At 39.3% G+C, this 21733-nt stretch overlaps 2 protein-coding genes across 2 annotated transcripts; both read left to right on the forward strand.

Moving 5' to 3' along the window:
- Positions 1-621: 621 nt before the first annotated feature.
- Positions 622-3979, forward strand: birc5a (baculoviral IAP repeat containing 5a). The gene is made up of 4 exons (XM_034193766.1): positions 622-834; positions 2370-2479; positions 3096-3213; positions 3488-3979. The coding sequence occupies exons 1-4, from the start codon at positions 727-729 to the stop codon at positions 3578-3580; spliced, it is 429 nt and encodes a 142-aa protein (XP_034049657.1). The 5' UTR covers positions 622-726; the 3' UTR covers positions 3581-3979.
- Positions 3980-6532: 2553 nt separating this feature from the next.
- Positions 6533-20465, forward strand: tmem235b (transmembrane protein 235b). The gene is made up of 4 exons (XM_034193767.1): positions 6533-6710; positions 6827-6892; positions 6993-7130; positions 20184-20465. Exons 1-4 carry the CDS (start codon positions 6533-6535, stop codon positions 20411-20413), a joined length of 612 nt encoding a protein of 203 aa, XP_034049658.1. The 3' UTR covers positions 20414-20465.
- The last annotated feature ends 1268 nt before the right edge of the window (positions 20466-21733 follow it).

The raw sequence follows: 21733 nt of genomic DNA on the forward strand, positions 1-21733 counted from the left end.
ATGAAAAACTTCAATTTTATCCTACAATAAGTAACTCTTTGGAATAAATAGCACTGATTTAATAACGTACTTTCATAATATTAATTGTCTGATTTCAATTGCAGCATTTAAATCTCTATATTTCCAAATGTGACTTTGGAATTATATTTTTAAATCCAGAACTGGTCTTTTACATGATATTTTATTTTAAAGATGCCACCAGCTTTGTTAAAACTGAAAACCTCAGCTTCTGGATTCATAGTTTTTGTTATCTTTTTCAGTATTAGACATTTTCTGTCATTATTCTGTTTATTTAATTAATTATTTTGAGGTCCACAACAGAGATAAGTCTTGCACTTTGTGTTATTCTCGAAATTTTATATTCACCTGTGAGAACGTACTGTAGGATCCTAAATTTTATCTATTATGTAGATGATAGATGAAATAATAAGGCCATGAACTCAGAAAAAAACTGTTTAATTAGATTAGCTAGATTTCATAATATAATTTGTTTAATTATTTATCTTTTTTTTTTTTTTTTGGTGGGACCGCAAACTAAAGCGCACGCACTCCTGCGTATACTAGGTGGCGCACGTCTCCCTTGCCCTGTTGATTTGTGACCCACGAATAAGATTTGGGGAAACCCGTTCCGCCAATCAGAACAGTCGAAAGGCAGAACAGCGAAATTTCGAAAGCCAGTTTGGTGACGTTAGTAGTGTCAAGATCTTATTTTTAACATTAAAAAGAATGCACGCGTTGGCAGAAGAAGATATTAAAATGTACTTTTATCAGAACAGATTGAAAACCTTCGAAGGGTGGCCTTTTAACGAAGACTGTGCGTGCACCCCGGAGAACGTGAGTAACATTAGCTAATGCTGTAGCGGTGCTAAACTAGCATAAAGCTAACAGCGCCAGTAATGTTCAGCGCTTGGACGCTGGATAAAATATATGCGTTTTAAGGTTATATTTAACTTTTAAAAAAGTTTACTTTCGGGTCGAATGTTAGCGGTAATAGGCGTGAACTCTGCCCCACCAAGCAAGTTCACGTACAATGTGTTAAAAAATATAATGCATTTATTATGCACTTTCAAGGATAACACATAAAAGTCGAACAACGTATTTCTGTTGTGGTCCATACATAAAACAAATACAAAATAGGCAGCAAATATTGCTAAAATCTAGAGATTAAAAATACATAAATAATAAAATAAATGATGATTAAAAACAAAAACTTAAAAGCACTTAAGTGACAGAAGGATGTTCTTTAAAAGATATGAAATTTCATTATAGTTTGCCAAAAGGCACATGGGAGAATCGAGTTTCGGTTTGCTCTTTTTTCTTTTTTTCCTGTGGTAATCCTTTTGTTTTCCACTTCATCATGAAGCTGTAACTGGTGGAGACAAGTTCGTTCTCCCATCACAGCCACAGAAACCTATAATTCCTCACTCAGTTTTTGAAAACTGCCTCACTGAGCAGATTCACAAATCAATTTTGGAATAGGTACTGTCCATCCCACAGGAATGTTGTTGGTAGGCACAGAAACAATAACGTCAAGAGCCTTATTATTTGCTGTTCAGCCATATTTTCAGCATAAGTATGGAATAAATTTGTCTGTGGGCACAACATATGTTACCAGGACAACACAGTTTTGTTGCCTTTGTGACCTAGTCAGCTTTCCCCTAATGCCAACCCATCTTTGAAATATTACCCTTAATTGTATGAGAGAACTTTTTTAACAAAACAAAGATAAGTATTGAAGTTAACGCAGAATGGATGTAATATTTTTGCTTATCAGACTGCTCTCTGATACTCTGATAGATGACTGGTTATTTGCTGATACTGGGGTGTTTATTGGTTGGCAGTGGCTGTCCATATGTAGCCATATTCATATAGTGAAATTCTATTAGTACATATAGTCTCTCTCATTGATCGTATAGGTCACATGATCACGAGGCTAGGTACTGGCATATGTATTTGCTATATTGATATGTAAATTCCAAAACTATGTTAACTACAAACAATAATCCTAACCATAACAAGGTGAATGAACAAATGAAGATGAATAGAATTTGGAATAATTAATATGAATATGTACGAATAGCCACTTCCTTATTGGTTGAGAGTTGATCAGTGTTGTTGGATTGTTTCTTCACAGCCACGTTAGCTAAACCGGATCACAATTTATATTGTTGATGCCAGACAACGGAAACAGTTTATTTTTAATTGTGGATACATTTGGACCAGGTCTCTGAGAGCAGTAAACATACCCTCAAGTGGAACCATGCTACATTGAGAATTAAAACATTTGGATGACCCAAGCATGTAGTCAAATGTAACATCCTGAAAAATGTCAGATTTCTTCAGTGTTGTATGTTCATTTGTTCCTCCAGATGGCCAAAGCTGGTTTCATCCACACTCCATCAGAGAACAGTCCAGATACCGCTATGTGTTTCTTCTGCCTCAAGGAGCTGGAGGGCTGGGAGCCGGACGATGATCCAGAGTAAGATGAACCCCAGTCAGTAGACTCATGGCTCTGAAATACAAGGGGGAAAAAACAGAGAACTTTTAATTCTGATTATTCCAGTTCTCTTAGAAAGAATGCGCGTAGTATCACTAAATATATTATTGAGCATACCACTGGGAAAGGCTCCACAAGCAGGTTTAGACTGCAAGCTTTGAAGGTGTAATTGCGTCCATATCAGCTGAACAGTGTAGGGCTGCAGTACTTTTTATGGACAGCCCACATTTTTTTTTTTTTTTAACAGACTGAATAGCCAGGTGTATTATTCCCTCATTATTGATTTGACAAGTCAGCAAGTGAAATATGTAGAGTTGATTTCAAAAGTTACGTAATTGTCTTTTGGAGTTCATACAAATCAGTTGATGATAATAAAATGAGCATTTATTAATTTCAACTCCAGCATGTTGTGTTGATGTCCAAATAGTTTGATCTGTGCAGAGCTAAATGTGTGAACTGTGGCATGTGAGTCGCATGACTAAACCAGGTGCAGCTAAATAAAGATAGATTCTTCGTATTGTGACGCTGGTGTGCTAATACTGTCATTATATTAAATATTTCTCTCCGCCTCCCCTTGTATCTTTTCTGTTTTAACCAGAAAGGAGCACAAGTCTCACTCCCTGTCCTGCCACTTCATCAACCTGAACAAGAAAGTGGAGGAGCTGACCGTCGAGGAATTTTTGAAATTACAAAAGGAGGGGCACAAGTTCACCATTGTATGTTCTTTAGAGAATTCATGTCGATTTTTTTTTTTTTTTTTTTTTTGCCTCGTATAATTTATTCTGATCATGTTTTAAGTTCCATTAAGATTATCACTGCAGCTTTTTCTCTCTATCTCTTGTCATGAGCTTTATCAGTTTTATTGTATGATGCACACATACAGGGGGAAACGAATTTGAAATGCACGATTGACATCTTCAAACGTAATTTCCTGTGAGAACAAAAGATGGTGGCAGTATTTGTGATCCGTGTGTTATTTCCACCCCACAGACCAAATCCTGTAACGAGGCTATCCGCAAATTTGAAGATGCTGCAAAACTGAGAAGAACAGAGATCATCAAAACGGGCATGGATGAAGAGTGACACGTGTGAATGAAAGTAATTGTAGTGTGGAGCAGACTTTTTCTTCATTTTTTAAAATTTGCATGTATTTGTATATTGTCTTTGTCACATCATGTTCTGTCTTTGTTCATTAAACTTATTCTTTATTTAACCGTGAGTCTTGTTTTGGAGAATACTTTGTGATGTCAACAATGCCAGGAGTGGAAACATTTTTAAAAACGGATGCACAAATATAGACCACATTACAAAAGGCCATACTTTAAAGCAGCAGTGTGTAGGATTTAGTGCCAACTCGTGGTGAGGTTGTAGATTGCATTATACAGCCACTGGTCATGATTTTGCTTCCATTCATGTTTTTGCTTCCTTGCATTGTAACAATGTGTTATCATGTGTTCTACAAAAATGAGGGTTCTCAAGCTTGTTAGCCTGCACTAGCAACCAGTAGATTGTATGCAGAAGAGGAACCATTGATTCCTTTACCTTCTCCACCCCCAAGTCTTCTGATCACACTGCAAAATACGAAAGGCAGAGTGTGTAGGTGTGTCACCTTAGCAGCCTCCATGAGGGGGCTTCCTTCTATGTAGATATGATGGGTTCACTCTAAGCTTGTGAAAAAATAGATTCCTTGCTGCAGGTAATTATACACTAATGCACAGTTGATTTTTGAATGCTATATTGTGGTTTTGCTAACAAGTACAAAATCTTACACACTGTAGCTTTAATATTTGAAACGTATTAAAAGCTTTCTCCTGAAGCTCTTGGGTACATTTGACGTTTGCGAGGCAAATTTGTTGTGACTTGTAAAATAATGATTTACGTCACATGTTTTACAGTGTTGGATAATATCTGTGCTAGTTCTTTATGTTAACTATCAAGTATTTGTGTTACTTGGAAGTTCTGAGAAAAATAAGTTTCACTTACATCATGTGTCCACGTTTCAGACACGAGAGCTCCCCCTGTTGGTGAGAGCCAGTAACAGAAATGTGAGACTAAACCACACCCACTGTAAACGCCCACATTGTATAAAAGTGTACAAGCTACTTCGTGTGCCTTCACAGAATGGACACTGAGGGACACAGGCCTGGTATTTGTCGTGACCTTTAATAAACTAAAAATGAGGGATACAATGGTCTGGTTCTTGGTAAGGGGCAGTAAATTACACGAAAGAACCAAGTAAAAATAACTATTAAACTTCAAATGCATGTTAATAGGAGAGAAGGAAGACGTGTCTGCCTCAGCTATATTATTTATACAAAAATCCACTGGGTTGTGTGGATTTGTGATATTTCACTTGGAGCCTAAAAGCTGTAATACTCAAAAAAAAAAAAAAAACAGCAGCTCATTTCTCATAATTGAGGTCTATCCTCAATTACGTAGTACTGCACTCGAATACCTTCCTCAAGTTATTTTTCTATTGGTTAAATTAATTAAAAATCCACGAGGTTATGTAGATTTTTTTTCCCCACCATGTTAGTTGAATTTAAAACAGGTGCTGCCAAAGAATCAAAATAATGGTGTTTCTCTTTGCAGAAATTTTTCCATGACAACCACACCTGCACCTAATTTCCATCATCAGTTTTTTTTTTTTTTTTGGCCTCTTTCAGTTGATATGGTGTGTAAAGGTTTCACAGATTTAAAGTTTTTCATCATCTGCCCTTTTAATTTCACAATGGCACTCCAACATGTATGGGGGCTGGACTTATTCATCTATTTGCTCACTGAATTTTCCAAAGATGACATTGCTACTCTTTGATTTCACCAGGATCACTCAAAATTTATCAAGGTGCTTTTCATGGAACTTGGTGGATGGGTGGAGCATGGGACAAGGAAAGGGCCATACTAAAATATGAAATGGGGCGAAATGGGGACTGATGACCACAAAATGGAGCAGAGTGAACCAGACTGACTCCAAACAATTACTTTTATTTAATTGTTTAGCTTTTGTTTTTGTGAGATGCGCTCAGTAAATGTTGTAGGGGCAGGTGCGCCATCTGGTGTTCAAGAGATGAAACTTCAGTCAATGAGTCAGTCTGCTCCATTTTGTTACTTTTTACCCCCATTTCATTATTATCAGTACCCATTTCATCCCATTTCGCAAAAAAAAAAAAAAAAAAAAAAAAATATATATATATATATATATATATATATATATAATAAAAGTACTTAATTGAATAATTTTGCTACATTTAACCCCCATTTCCTTATTATCGGTCCCCATTTTGCTTAAAAATAAATAAATAAATAATTAATATAATCTGATTTGGAGTCAGTCTGCTCAATTTCTTTTCTTTTTTTTTTTTTTTTTTACCCCATTTCGTGATTATTAGGCTCCATTTCATATTTTAGTACATCCACCAAGGAAAGGCTCAGGGGGCAGGACCAGGAAAATTTTGTTCATCTATCTGATTTTTTCTTCCTCTTTAAATATTTTAATTCATTTCTCAGGAATGTTACACAGATCGGTTGTTGTGATGTTTGAAGGGTTTAGTTTGGATTTGAACAAGTTTGAATCCAGTGGAAGAAAATATAGCAAACAGTGTTCGAAACCCTTTCTGAGTGCCCTTTTAGTTATTTCATTTGCTGGGTTGGCCCCATATATTAAAAAGCATAATTTATTTTTAAAAATATATTAGTCTGAGACCACACAATTTTGTGCAGCTCTGGAGGTGAAATCTGTTGGACTATTCTCGTGATTTGAGTTCAGTGTGTCCTGTCACACTGTTCGTTTCCTCGCGCTCCCCAGTGTGCGTAAAAGCGCGCCTCCCAAACCAAACGAGCTCCGTCTGTCAGCTGTGCGTCTGTCGGTCGTCCTGCTCTGATTCAGTTTGGTCTTTCAGCGTCTACAAGAAGGATTTTGGATCACTTTCCTCTCAGGTGATGCGACTATGGTGTCTTTTATCGATCCGGATCGCCTAAAAGCTTTACGCACACGTTAAACCAGCGTGGGTTGAAATCCGACGCCCGCACGTGATGATGGGGTTCAATTCGGGTTCGTCGGTGATTTTCGCGGGTATCTGCGGCTTCGCCAGCTTCGTTCTACTGGTCACCGCCCTCGCAACCGATTACTGGTTCATTATCGAAATGAATCCAGGGAACACGAGCGACTTTGAGGACCTGAGTTCCAACTCGGGACTGTGGAGAACCAACGAGGGCAAGTTCCACTCCTATAAGTCTGAAGATGCATTTCCATCGTGCTGTTTTTTTTTAGTAGCTGATGGAATTATAGAACCCTGTTATAATCGCTTTTACTGTTTTTGGAACCTCCAGGTGGGAAGGTCCACTCATTCAAAGCTGATGCTTCCATTTACTCTGAGGCTGAGCTCTACATGCTGAGTGAGTTTATGACCAAACGCACATTCTGCTCGAGGAGTTTCAGGATGGTCATAACTCCAGACTGCTGCCCCATAACCATCTGTGTTTGTTCCCCGTGCAGACCTGCACAGTGCCATTGTGGTGCTGCTTCCGTTCAGCCTGGTGCTCCTGCTGTTTGGCGGCATCTGCGGATTGGTCAGCTACCTGGCTCGCAGTCCCACCCTCCTCTCTGGCACCGGTTCCTATTTCTTTGTCTGCAGTAAGTTCAAGTCCTTCAGTGTTTCAGTTGACCTTCAAGGGCAGATGAGTCGGCCCATGTACCTGCAGGGGATGATGGAGTTCATGACTGGTACCTTAGTACCATATTACCTAGTGCACAAGGAAATTTCAGGTGCAGGGGTGGCCAAATTCGGCCCTCAAGATCTGCCTTCCTGTCACTCTTAGTTGTCTCCCTGTTCCAACACACCTGAAGCCAATGAAAGACTCGTTAAAACCCTGCTAACAAGTCTTTCATTGGATTCAGGTGTGTTGGAACAGGGAGACAACTAGGAGTGTCAGGAAGGTAGATCTCGAGGACCGAACTTGGCCACCCCTGAGGTAAGGTATGGGAGATGATTCGTAGCAGCCACCAAGTTATGAAATTGCTTTGGGTCCTGACTGGTCCCCCCAAGCTGACCTTATCCCCCCAAAATAACCACGTCCTTTGCAGACAGGTGTTCTGCAGCTTATACACCTGGCTTAGTTTTCCCAAGTTGTCCCTTGGCATGTTGGTCGGCATAGATCAACATAACCCATTGAGCGTGTTTAAAATGTTCCGGATTTCAGCCTGACTCCCAGGTGCTCGACGTTCAGCTTGAGGCAACCTGGTTTAGGCTCAACGGAGCTCGCTGTCCAACTTTAACACCAAGAATGGGACAAATTAAACTGCAATATGAAGATTTGTTGGCAGTGTATACACCAAATTTATGTGGAGTTGTATTTTGCACTAGACCATCCCAAGCCAAGCACAGGTGAGGTAGGAGTAGCTGGGAGTCCACCAAAGATGAGTGTTGTGCCTATTAAGGAGGACTCTGGGCCAAATGCAGCTGGGTGACAGAGACTGAGTTGTAGGTTGACCAAGTATGGTGCAAAGCATCATCAGGTATAAGAGTAGTGTTAAATGAGTGCCCTTGACTTGGTCCAGTTGACAGGGTAGTCAGGTCTGAGGCACATCGGTGGTAAAACGGCAACCCAGTCCCACAGCAGTTTGTGGCAGCATTACGAAAATTACATTAGTCTATGGGTTCTTGACGGGCACGAAAAAGGGGCACTTTTCATGATGGAAATGTAGGTTGGCAGGGTTTGGGGGGTTATGGTTAGGGATAAGGGAGGGTAGACTCTTACGTTATGGTTAGAGTTAGGAGAAGGGGAGGAGTATAAATGGCAAAATGAAAAAACACAAAAATTGGGCGCTTTTTGTGACGGGGGCACAAAACAAAACGTTCAACTGGGCTGTAAAACACACCATGTGACTATAGTTTTTCCAATTTCAGTTTCAATTTATTTTTATTTATACAACCCCTGGCAATAATTATGGAATTACCGGCCTCGGAGGATGTTCATTCAGTTGTTTAATTTTGTAGAAAAAAAGCAGATCACAGACATGACACAAAACTAAAGTAATTTCAAATGGCAACTTTCTGGCTTTAAGAAACACTATAAGAAATCAAGAAAAAAAAATTGTGGCAGTCAGTAATGGTTACTTTTTTAGACCAAGCAGAGGGAAAAAAATATGGAATCACTCAATTCTGAGGAAAAATTATGGAATCACCCTGTAAATTTTCATCGCCAAAACTAACACCTGCATCAAATCAGATCTGCTCATTAGTCTGCATCTAAAAAGGAGTGATCACACCTTGGAGAGCTGTTGCACCAAGTGGACTGACATAACTCATGGCTCCAACACGAGAGATGTCAATTGAAACAAAGGAGAGGATTATCAAACTCTTAAGAGGGTAAATCATCACGCAATGTTGCAAAAGATGTTGGTTGTTCACAGTCAGCTGTGTCTAAACTCTGGACCAAATACAAACAACATGGGAAGGTTGTTAAAGGCAAACATACTGGTAGACCAAGGAAGACATCAAAGCGTCAAGACAGAAAACTTAAAGCAATATGTCTCAAAAATTGAAAATGCACAACAAAACAAATGAGGAACGAATGGGAGGAAACTGGAGTCAACGTCTGTGACCGAACTGTAAGAAACCGCCTAAAGGAAATGGGATTTACATACAGAAAAGCTAAACGAAAGCCATCATTAACACCTAAACAGAAAAAAACAAGGTTACAATGGGCTGAGGAAAAGCAATCGTGGACTGTGGATGACTGGATGAAAGTCATATTCAGTGATGAATCTCAAATCTGCATTGGGCAAGGTGATGATGCTGGAACTTTTGTTTGGTGCCGTTCCAATGAGATTTATAAAGATGACTGCCTGAAGAGAACATGTAAATTTCCAGTCATTGATGATATGGGGCTGCATGTCAGGTAAAGGCACTGGGGAGATGGCTGTCATTACATCATCAATAAATGCACAAGTTTGCATTGATATTTTGGACACTTTTCTTATCCCATCAATTGAAAGGATGTTTGGGGATGATGAAATCATTTTTCAAGATGATAATGCATCTTGCCATAGAGCGAAAACTGTGAAAACATTCCTTGCAAAAAGACACATAGGGTCAATGTCATGGCCTGCAAATAGTCCGGATCTTAATCCAATTGAAAATCTTTGGTGGAAGTTGAAGAAAATGGTCCATGACAAGGCTCCAACCTGCAACGCTGATCTGGCAACAGCAATCAGAGAAAGTTGGAGCCAGACTGATGAAGAGTACTGTTTGTCACTCATTAAGTCAATGCCTCAGAGACTGCAAGCTGTTATAAAAGCCAGACATGGTGCAACAAAATACTAGTGATGTGTTGGAGCGTTCTTTTGTTTTTCATTATTCCATAATTTTTTCCTCAGAATTGAGTGATTCCATATTTTTTTCCCTCTGCTTGGTCTAAAAAAGTAACCGTTACTGACTGCCACAAATTTTTTTTTTCTTGATTTCTTATAGTGTTTCTTAAAGCCAGAAAGTTGCCATTTGAAATGACTTTAGTTTTGTGTCATGTCTGTGATCTGCTTTTTTTCTACAAAATTAAACAACTGAATGAACATCCTCCAATAATTTTTGCCAGGAGTTGTATAGTGCCAAATCACAACAGAGTTGCCTCAAGGCGCTTCACACAAGGTCTAACCTTACTAACCCCCAGAGCAGCAGTGGTAAGGGAAAAACTCCCTCTGAGGAAGAAACCTCAAGCAGACCAGACTCAAAGAGGTGAACCTCTGCTTGGGCCATGCTACGGGCATAAATTACAGAACATTCACAAAACGAATATACAGGAAAGGACAGTTGTCGTTACAGTTGTAGCTGGAACTTGTTCATGATGAATATAAGAGGCTTCACCCAGGTCTCCTTTAGTAATCGCTCATTGGACACAAAGTCACTAGTAGTACCCAAAGATTCCTTGTAGAGACCCAGTACCAAAGACTTCCAGGTGTAGTCTTCACAGTTATCGTGCAGTAAGAGAAGACAACTTGCCTCTTGGGCCATCTGCAAATGGCATACATCCTGTCCAGCGACTTAATGTCGGTGTTCACGTTTCCTTACATCTCACACTTGTAGACTGATTTGGAAATGCGAATGTCACTGAGATAAGCGAAACGCAGCAACTTGGACACTCACTCCAATGCTGGACTCCGTAATCCCTATCAACTCCAAATCCATGCACACATTGGGACTTAAGAGTTCACTGGGACAAAGTCAGAATCCACGAATGACGCGTTCACGGAGCTAGTGCCAGCCAGGACGTCCAGCTACTCTCAAGCCTGATCAACCCAGAATTAACACGTTAAAATTTAAATGTTGTTGCTTTTGACATACTTGTGCCTGATGCGAATTGGCAGCAGCCTAATTTGATCACTTTATTATTTAAACATACCATCTTTGTAGTAGTTAATACTTCCCTACCTCAAATTTTCGACTTCCACTGGTGGAAACATGACACTGAAACTCCGTATTGGCTCTTCACGTCTTAGTTCCTGGTTGGTCTACGAGTCCCTCTGGTGCAAAAACCTCTAATGTATTGAATCTAAAAGGCTTTGTTGTGGGTTTTTTTGTGCAGAAGGCAATTGAGAGGAATCCATTAGAACAAAACACCCAAAGCCACTAATGTATTGAAATGAATCAGTGCTCTGTTTCTGCTGCCTCATCATCATATCTGGTAGTTTTTCACTAAGATTAAAAAGATGTAGTGGGAATTTGCATTGAGCCAAACTCAGAAATTGCCTTCTTTTTGTTTAAATTGGAGTACTTTCTATATTTTTTTTCACAAACCTGGCCCAACATATCTTGCTCCTGCTAAAATACATAATGCTGCAATTTTATTTGTATTTCTTACAGGGCAGGTCTAAAGTTCTCACAAATATTTAAAATTATAACTAAATGCTTAACCTATTTATTAAAATCTTCAACTGAGCCTGATGTTAACTAAAAAAGACATAGGAGCAGAATGTGTTTTACTCAAACTAGCTTAGCGGGCTCTTTAGCAAACCAGCTGCATGCTAACCAGAGCTGTTGTAGTATTTAGCTAGATGGTGAACTCTAAATGAAACAAAGTGAAGTGTTTGGTACCTTTTTAATATTGTCTTACAGATGATGGTCAATGTTATTAATTTGTTCTTAGATTACACAACCCCAGTTCCAATAAAGCTGGGACGTTGTGTAAAATGTAAATTAAAAACAGAATACAATGATTTGCAAATCCTCTTCAACCTATATTCAACTGAATACACCACAAAGACAAGATATTTAATGTTCAAACTGAAAAACTTTATTTTTGTGCAAATATTTGCTCATTTTGAAATGGATGCCTGCAACACGTATCAAAAAAGGCTGGGACAGTGGTTTCTTTACCACTGTGTTACATCACCTTTCCTTCTAACAACACTCAATAAGCGTTTGGGAACTGAGGACACTAAGTGTTGAAGCTTTGTAGGTGGAATTCTTTCCCATTCTTGCTTGATGTACAACTTCAGTTGTTCAACAGTCCAGGGTCTCCATTGTCGTATTTTGTGCTTCATAATGTGCCACACATTTTCAATGTGCGACAGGTCTGAACTGCAGGCAGGCCAGTCTAGTACCCGCACTCTTTTACTACGAAGCCATGCTGTTGTAACATGTGCAGAATATGGCTTGGCATTGTCTTGCTGAAATAAGCAGGGACGTCCCTGAAAGAGACGTCGTTTGGATGGCAACATGTGTTGCTCCAAAACCTGAATGTACCTTTCAGCAGTGATGGTGCCATCACAGATGTGTAAGTTTCCCATGCCATGGGCACTAATACACCCCCATACCATCACAGATGCTGGGTTTTGAACTTTGCGCTGGTAACAATCTGGATGGTCCTTTTCCTCTTTTGTCCGGAGGACACAACGTCCATGAGTTCCAAAAACAATTTGAAATGTGGACTCATCAGACCACAGCACACTTTTCCACTTTGCGTCTGTCCATTTCAAATGAGCTCGGGCCCAGAGAAGGCGGCGGCGTTTCTGGATGTTGTTGATGTATGGCTTTCACTTTGCATGGTAGAGTTTTAACTTCTACTTGTAGATGTAGCGACGAACTGTTAACTGACAAGGGTTTTCTGAAGTGTTCCTGAGCCCACACGGTAAGATCCTTTACACAATGATGTCAGTTTTTAATGCAGTGTTCAATGTTGGTTTTCGGCCTTGCCGCTTACGTGTAGAAAGTTCTCCAGATTCTCTGAATTTTCCGATTTATATTATGGAATCCCTAAATTCCTTGCAACTGAACGTTGAGAAACATTGTTCTTAAACTGTTGGACTATTTTTTCACGCAGTTGTTCACAAAGTGGTGATCCTCACCCCATTTTAGCTTGTGAATGGCTGAGCCTTTTGGGGATGCTCTTTTTATACCCAATCGTGACACTCACCTGTTTCCAATTAACCTGTTCACCTGTGGAATGTTTCAAAGAGGTGCTCTTTGAGCATTCATCATCTTTCCCAGTCTTTTGTTGCCCCCTTCCCAACTTCTTTGAAATGTGTTGCAGGCATCCATTTCAAAATGAGCAAATATTTGCACAAAAACAATAAAGTTTATGTTTGAACATTAAATATCTTGTCTTTGTGGTGTATTCAATTGAATATAGGTTGAAGAGGATTTGCAAATCACTGTGTTCTGTTTTTATTTACATTTTACACAACGTCCCAACTTCATTGGAATTGGGGTTGTACTTTTGTAGGACAGAATTTTATATAGCTAGCTAATGTTCTTGTCTTCACTGTTTTGGATGTTTTGTACATACAACAGGTTGATGATGATTTTCTTTTGGCTAAGATCAGTCATCCCGACATTTAACCTCTAGGGGCGGGTTATGTCTGTGAACACATCGCTGAACTCAATACAAATACATGTAATTTGGTCACTTTTCAAAGGGCTCAGACTCATCAATAAAGTCAATTTAATGTACAATGGTTCATGTCAGATCAGCTTGGTGTATAAATCTCATCGTTCCAGGCACTGATAGCTGTCAGCTGGCTGTTAGAGACAAATGCAAACCGTCTGATTTCAATAGAACAGCATACAGACCAAGCGCGTCTTCACCGAGCGGCCAGTCATGGAAGTACGAGTTCTCTCCTTCCGATCGGCCGCTTTGCTGAAGTGACGTAGGTTTGGCCTCGAAGTTCTTGTCAACCTGTGGCACCTGCAAGAATAGAAGGCAATGGCAGATATTGCTGCTTGACACACGACTGAGACATACACAGGCAGGCACAGGTCGACTTTATCTGTGGTGGCGAGGGGTAAACTATGTGACCCCTGCAGTAAGCTTCACCTACCCTTCAAGAAAAATATGCTAAATATTAAAAACTAGAGCTCTTCATGAAATTTTATTGTACCTGCATTTATGGTAAATGTCCACCAGGTGGAGATATTGCACCATTTTAAGAACCTTGTGACAAAACAATGACCAACCTGTTGCTTATAATAGTAGATGATTAACCCCAGTGACAGACTGCATGCCCGCTGCTGATCAGCTGGTCTCAGATGAGTTCATTTGTAGTAGACTGGGCGACATTAATTATTGCAAATACTGTAATGCTGGAAAACATCTTCAACATAAGGAACTCAGACATATTGTGGCTCATTTTCATACTCTGCTGCAGCGGTGACAACAGACCAAGCAGCTCATCTCACACTTCCCTATCATTGGTGAAGTCCTCTAATGGTAAATGGGCTGCATTTATATAGCGCTTTTCCGTCTGAATCAGATGCTCAAATTGCTTTACAGTGTTGCCTTGCATTCACCCATGGCGTAAATGTGAACTGACTGCCAGTCTGTGTGGTTAATCTGAGCGGGGGGAATGCCAGTGCTGAATTTTATCACCCAAGACCGATTGGTTATTTGAAGTGACCACTGGGTGAGCTCACATGGTCAGGCAGGTGTTTGTGGAACTGGTCTCGCTTTCATCACCTCACAAATGCTCCATCACTGCACTAGTCGATTGGATGTTGCTACTCTGCCATGAGGAACAAATCCGATTGGAACCAGAAACTCTTTTCCGTTATTCCGTAATCCTGCTTCCAAACACACATTAGTGGATACATTGCTCAGGAACCAAATTAAAATCCTGTTATTGTGAACATTCGTTTGGGTTAAATCGTGTTAACCCCTTTTAAAAGGTTTTGTTAATGCGGCAGCAGTAATTTGTGTGCACACACTGTAGCGCCTGTGCTGCTTCCCGGTGGATCCTTTGGGTGCTCTCCACTCGATGACTCATGACCTCCATTAAGAGGACCGTGTGATGGATAAGCCTGTATGTTAAGAGGCTATTTGTAGGCTATGTTTAATAAGCGATGCATGGCGGCGTGGTGAATGGAATAAAGGTTCAAATTACTTTGGAGTCGCTTTGTGAAGTTAAATATCTGCTTCCGAGCCAGACGGAAATTTATGTTGTTTATCTAAATTTATCTTTGTCATTCGGCTTGTTAGTGTTGTACGACATTTATTATTTTAGCATCTGACCTGTTTCCAGATGTATTCGCGAGTGCGTTTTTGTTTAAACATCAGCGCACAGCAGCAGCACGTGCAGAGGTGTTGTTTTCAGCTGTGTGTGTCTGTCTGTGTGTGTGTGAGCAGAATAACTCTGTTTTCACCCAGTTCGGACCAAACATGGTGGAATGTTTTATGGTCAGCAAAGGACAAAGTGTTTTGATTTGGAGAAAAATCTGTAAATGGTCACGGTCATGTTTGCCTGAATGCTTTTATTCATACAGCAGGAGACATTTACGCACTGAATGGACATTTCCAAGAATTATTTCAGGGTGCACCTATGGTTAATATGAAGCCATATCACCTTTCTTGCCTCTGTATTGGTCACATGACAAGTGATTTTTGGAAGGTCAAACTCGATTATAACTAACTCACACCATTTGGAGCCAATATGGAGAAAGAGCTGTGTGTTAGTCAAGGACAAAGTGGTCCAATTTTGGACAGAACTGTTCAAGTGTTAAGTCCACACTGAACCATATGTTACACTAGTCAACACGATTTTTCTTGCATGGAGTTTTTCAACTGATTTTGGGTAATTTGGGGGGCGCTGAATCCAAATCTGTTCTTAGGTTTTGCCGATCACATCATGTTTTTGAGATATGAAAACATATGTCTCATAATGAGCATTGAAGCAAAAGCTGTAGTCTTGCACACCTCTTAAGTGCCATAAACGAAATTACGGCTCTTTGTTCACATTTTGCAAACCAGATTTAAAACTATGCTTTTGAAGCTGCTTTTGTGCAGGATTAGTGGCGTCAAGAATGAGCAACTTTTGCATAATCCATTAACATGCAGATTGCAAAGAAATGTGATGTGATAGAGGAAATCTGAGCTCGGATTCAGATTCAGCACCCCAAAATCAGCCCTCGAAGTCCATGCAAAATATATATATATATATATATATATATATATATATATATATATATATATATATATATATATATATATATATATATATATATATATATATATATATATATATATATATATATATATATACTGTACCAGTATCATGGAATCACTAAGAATGAACACAGTCATGTATGGGACAGGTGTGGCTCAAGGGCAGGTTGACATATGGGAGCAGTCGGGAACCAATCCGACAACCTGTCAGTTTGTGGGTGACCCGCTTAAGCCACAGTTTCCAAACTGTGCATTATTTTTACTCTGCAGTACTTTCAGTGTACTTTTATATAAATAATCACATGCAGGCTTTTAATATCTTATTTTGGAGGGTCACTAAGTGCTTGTTACTTCCTTTCTGGTTTCCTCATGTGTACTTGGGGTACATATTTAATCATATAAATTAATATCGTATAAAATATCATAAATATTGTTTATATCATAAATATCGTAAAAATATCATACAAATCATATAATCTGTTAGCTATATAAATTAAATCAAATTTAATTTATATAGGGGCAGCTCACAATAAGATCACCTCAAGGCACTTCACATAACAGAAACGGGAAAATAGAACAAATTGAGTTAAAAGATTAAAAATAAAAAAAGCAAAACCATAAAAAAGTACAAAGAATAAAAACCACATAATAATATACTAGTGATAAAACAGGGAAAATAAGTGGATCTTTTGTCTTGATTTAAGTCTCCACAGTATCCGACTGCCTTATGTGCACCAGGATGTCGTTCCACAGAGCAGGGGCACGATAAGGAAAAGCTCTGTGACCGGCGGACTTTTTATTCACCCTAGGAACACAGAAAAGTCCTGCACCCTGCAAACGCAGGGCTGAGCCGGTACGTAGGGCTTAACCAGGTCAGCCAGGTAGGGAGGTGCCAGTCCGTGAACAATTTTATAGACCAGTAACAAAACCTTAAAATCCGATCTCGCAGTTACAGGAAGCCAGTGAAGGGACACCAAAATGGGTGTAATGTGTTCAAACATTCAGCTTCGTGTCAAAAGTCTGGCAGCAGCATTTCATCCAGAACTGAAACAAAGAGAAAATTGTATTTCTGTGAAGAACCGGTTTGGCATGGTTCAGGTGGTCAAGCGGGTTGCCCATAAATGGAAAGGTCATTGGATCGATACCGGGCGGCTTGTGTCTGAGACGCGAGTGTGGTTGTAAAGGTCTGTCAAAAGCATATAAAGCACCCCGACCTTTCACAGAGGACCTGTTAAGACTTTATTCCGCTGATTGCGCTCGTTTGCTTTGTTCTATTTTAATGTTCCATCTAGTTTCCTCACAAACCATTAAACTGCTTAATGATTTTGTCTGAACTCCCCGCAGAGTTGCTCCATTGTTACTCTTCCACTTCATTTTTAGCGTAATTCACATTCAGACTGAGGTTTTCCCTGAAACGAGTGGTGTGATTGGGAAAAGTTAAATCTGTAATGTGATGAAGCTGGAAAGAACAATGAGGAATAAAAAGACTAAGGGGAGTTTTAGTTGGCGTGTCCTGTCTTATGATGTACTGTATAAATGTAGTCCTGTCCTGTGCATTGGACGCACCAGACGTGGGCTTTAGAAATGAATAAAACTGACACAAGTGCAGCGGCACCCAAATTCAATTCCTTTAAAGAGCCATAACTTTAATCTGGATGGAGACTGAGGACGTAAAGTAACTATATGATTTTACATGCATACAAATATATGCATTACATTTTGTAGAAAACTACAATTTTAAATAAAAAAAAATTTATTACCACTTGCCATAGTGAGTCAAAACCAAACCCCAAACTTTGGTCCTTTTTAAACTGAAGCAAGAGCACAATTGGAAAATTTTGCAATTCCTTGAATGGCCACATGAGGCTCGCTCCAGAAGCTCGTCACTTCCCCTAGAAACCCATGTTAAAATGTTCTGCTTTAGAGGAGAAATAAGCATGTTTTCATCTTGGCACAAAAACATGGTTTTGGTCTCTATAACTAGTTCCCCCTTTCATAAAAAATGTATGGTGGAGATTTTTATAACGTCAGTTTGAGCTGTTTTAAACCATGAAGTCATGGTCGCTTTGAGCGATGGCTAGTAAGTGCTGGTGAGCCGCATCCAAAACCTTGCTAGCAGTGACTGCTAGCTGTTGAGGACTCGACTGTCTGTCCTTTCTGAGCATATTATTACAACTGTATGTAATTATATGGCTTGTTGTGCAGTTAATTGACCGAACAGACCATTTAAGAAGTCTGTGCTCCAGTATTTATGTGAAATTTTAGTATCGGTAGCTTGGTGATGTTGACTCCATTTGTTACTTTGTGGTTACTGAGTCAATAAGCTGGTCATAATGTTTTAATTATGATCATCACGAAAACCACCACACACTCCACAAAAATGTCTTAATAAAACATCTGAACCAAAGTTCGTCTGTTAGCTTTAGCTTGTTCAATAACTTTGAAATCGGGGTTTTAGTCTCACCCAGGTTATGCAGAGTTTTACCTACCTTCACTTCTTTACCCATTTATGGGCTGGCCGGGACTTAGGCAGACTCAGGTACTGTAATATGGTGACATCCAGAGTCACGCTATTTGTGCCTCAAAACTGTTCTTTGGAAAACCTGAGGATGATGTCTCGGAGGGTTTGTCCAGTGTGTGTGTGTGTGTGTGTGTGTGTACAGTCTATGGCCAAAATGAAGGGGGTGTGGGCCAAACGTGGTCCACATCAATTAGCGCTTGATGACAGAGACGAGAAACGGAAGAAGTGATGGTCTAGGATTTGAAGTCTTGTAATTTCCCATCAGACAGTAAAATCTGGGTGGGTGAATGTGAGACATCATTGTAAAGTGCTTTGAGCTTCTGCAATGAATAGGAAAAAAAGTACAGAAGTCCAGTGTATTTATCCCATTTAAGATGGTTTCGTCATGAAATAAATAAATGAATCCTTCCCAAAGGGTTGTGTGGATTTATTAAATAATGTAACTGCCATTAAATTATCAGAAAATAAGGTTACTTCTCTGATGTGCTAAATTTAGGCAGATTAACATACTTTCTCAAGGATTGCATTTGCTGCTATACCTCCCTCAGCTGTCTCCTTCGCTTTCTTTTTCTTTCACAGCTGAGTTCATACGAGATCGTACTTGCATGGCCTGTGTGGACGTATGAGGCTGCTGTTTGAGTTTCACAGCGTAACCACTGTTAAATAATTAGCAAATAACTGTTTATGTTCCAAATTTTCAGTGGATCCAGAAAGTATTCACAGCACTTCACTTTTTCCACATTTTAGGTTACAGCATATTTCAAAATGGAATAATTCTTTTCCCCTCAGAATTCTACTCACAACACCCCATAATGACATGATTTTTTTTATTTTTTGCAAATTTATAAAAAAAAAACAAAACAAAAAACTAAGAAATCACAAACATAAGTATTCACATGCTTTTCTCAATACTTTTGATACACCTTTGGCAGCAATTACAGCCTCAAGTCTTCTTGAATATGAAACAAGGAATTTTGAACTTCATGCCAAAGGCTGTGAATACTTATGCACGTGTGATTATTTATTTTTTATATATATATATAAATTTGCGAAAATCTAAAACAAAAATCAAAACAGAGGATGGACTCTTATTCACCTACTATATTATAAAGGGTAGAAGAAGCATAGGCTTTTCCAAAGCCTAGGAATTGGTTGTTTTGTAGTGATGTTGGTTTTCACCACCTTTTCTGTGTTCTAAATAAGCTAAATCTGTTTCTGCATTGATGAATGCATTTCATAAATGGTTCACTCTGGTGTGTGTGTGTATGTGTGTGTGTATATATATATATATATATATATATATATATATATATATGAGACCTCCAGCTTCTTTCTCATTTTCCAGACTCGTAACACCTCGGGGTGTAATCGTAATAAAATGAAAATTAGTCTCACCATACTTTGCCTCTCTGCTCATCTTGCAGATCCCTAAAAGCAATAGCAAGCCTCCAAAATTAAGAAGGTTTCCAATAGCAACAGACTATTAACGGCGTCATTGACAGCTAAGCGTCATGCGTCCGTATACATCCTGCCTCACAGTGTGATACAGAGCTAATGCCTTTATTATTCTTATTGGGTCTTTTTTTTTTTTTTTTTAATTGATGTGCAGTTATGAGCGCAAGTGTGCACACATTAATTCTAGATTCTTGATTTTTTTTTTTTTTTTTTTTTTTCTCTTTCTTCACAAAGCGTGACATTGCTGAGTAACAGAGTTGATTTTGGTCTCCTCTGCAGGCCTGCTGACCCTGTGTGGTGCGAGTCTCTACATCCTCTATTCCTACGAGGCCGTGGCTGAGACCGAGCGGCAGGCGGGGCCCCAGGGCATGGCCCTCATCCGCACCTCTTTCGGCTGGTCTCTGCTTCTGGTCTGGTTGTCCTACGGCCTGGAGCTCCTCACCGGTGCGCTGCTGCTCGTAGCTGCACACATGATCAGGCTGCAGCGCAGGAGCCCCACCGTAGACTGAAGCAAGTCTCCAAGGTGGGTCCAACGTGCTTACAACTGGGTCTCAACTGCTCGGGAATGTGTGTGCGTGCACCCACAACCATCTGGTATGTGGCCCTCATGAGAACAAGATCAACTAACTCATTAAATGTCCTCAAGTTTGCCTCAAATTGGAGTTTCTGTGTCTGACTAAAAGTGGTGTTAGACTTCTGAGAAAATTGACTTCTTCTGCCCCCTTGTGGTTAGAATCACCATTCTGTTTGCTGCTGTGCATCTTGTTTTCTGTGCCAAACAGATGTTCTTCGATATTGATGTTAGTTTGGTTTTTATTTGACATGAACACTGTATATATATGTATGTATATATATATATATATATATATATATATATATATATAGAATCATGGAGATTATAATTCTGTTGTAAAAAGCTTGCTCAATGTGATTGTAAAAGTTATCGACATCAGACCAGACGTTACACCTGCAGATATTGTATATTCTCTAATGGCTTTCATTGACCTGCGACACTTGATATAACTTTTTTTTTTTAAGCTATTAAATGTAAAAGTAGAAAATTCCACTGAGACAAAAACAACGTCGGAACAAGACATCTAGATGATTACTGTGTCTCGCTGCCTCGGCCATAGAGATTGGTAATTTTGTTAGCCCATAAGCCTGTGCACCTAGTTCCTGAGATAGTCATTAAAGTGTTGTAAACGATGACTCCTGATTAATCTTGATGTGACCCGCGTTGTGAGAGGACAGTCCAAAGAGTGAATTCAACAAGTTTGATTGAAACTCTTCTTTCAATTCTGAATATATTGCTATGAAGAGTAGATGACCTCTGATATGACCTTTGACCTATAATCTTGATGTGACCCATGTTGTTGTGAGAGGAAACTCCAGAGTGTATTCACCAAGTTTGATTGAAACTCTCTCAATTATGAAGATATTGCTACAAACATTAGATGACCTCAATTTGACCTATGACCTTTACTGTGAAAGGACAGTGTACTGAGTTTGATCAAGTCTGACTTTAAAAATTTGCATTTTGAATATATAGCTGCAGACACGCCTCTTTTCTCTGTGGTGAGGCTCATTCAAACAATATCAGCATTGAGTTGCGCTAATATACCTTTTTTTTAATAACTTTTGTTTACATGTAAATAGTACTGTTGTGTGACTAACTTAGGTGCTTTAGTGACTTTTTCTTGTTTGAACTTTTATTACTCGTCTCTGACATCTCGCCATCTTCTGGATCCGACATTGTACTGCGATACACAAAACACTTTTCGAACCTCCTGTTATTTTCTTCACCAGATACAGATCTGAGCTTTTAGGAG

The sequence above is a fragment of the Thalassophryne amazonica genome, chromosome 18 (assembly GCF_902500255.1).
Source record: "Thalassophryne amazonica chromosome 18, fThaAma1.1, whole genome shotgun sequence".
Taxonomy (NCBI): domain Eukaryota; kingdom Metazoa; phylum Chordata; class Actinopteri; order Batrachoidiformes; family Batrachoididae; genus Thalassophryne; species Thalassophryne amazonica.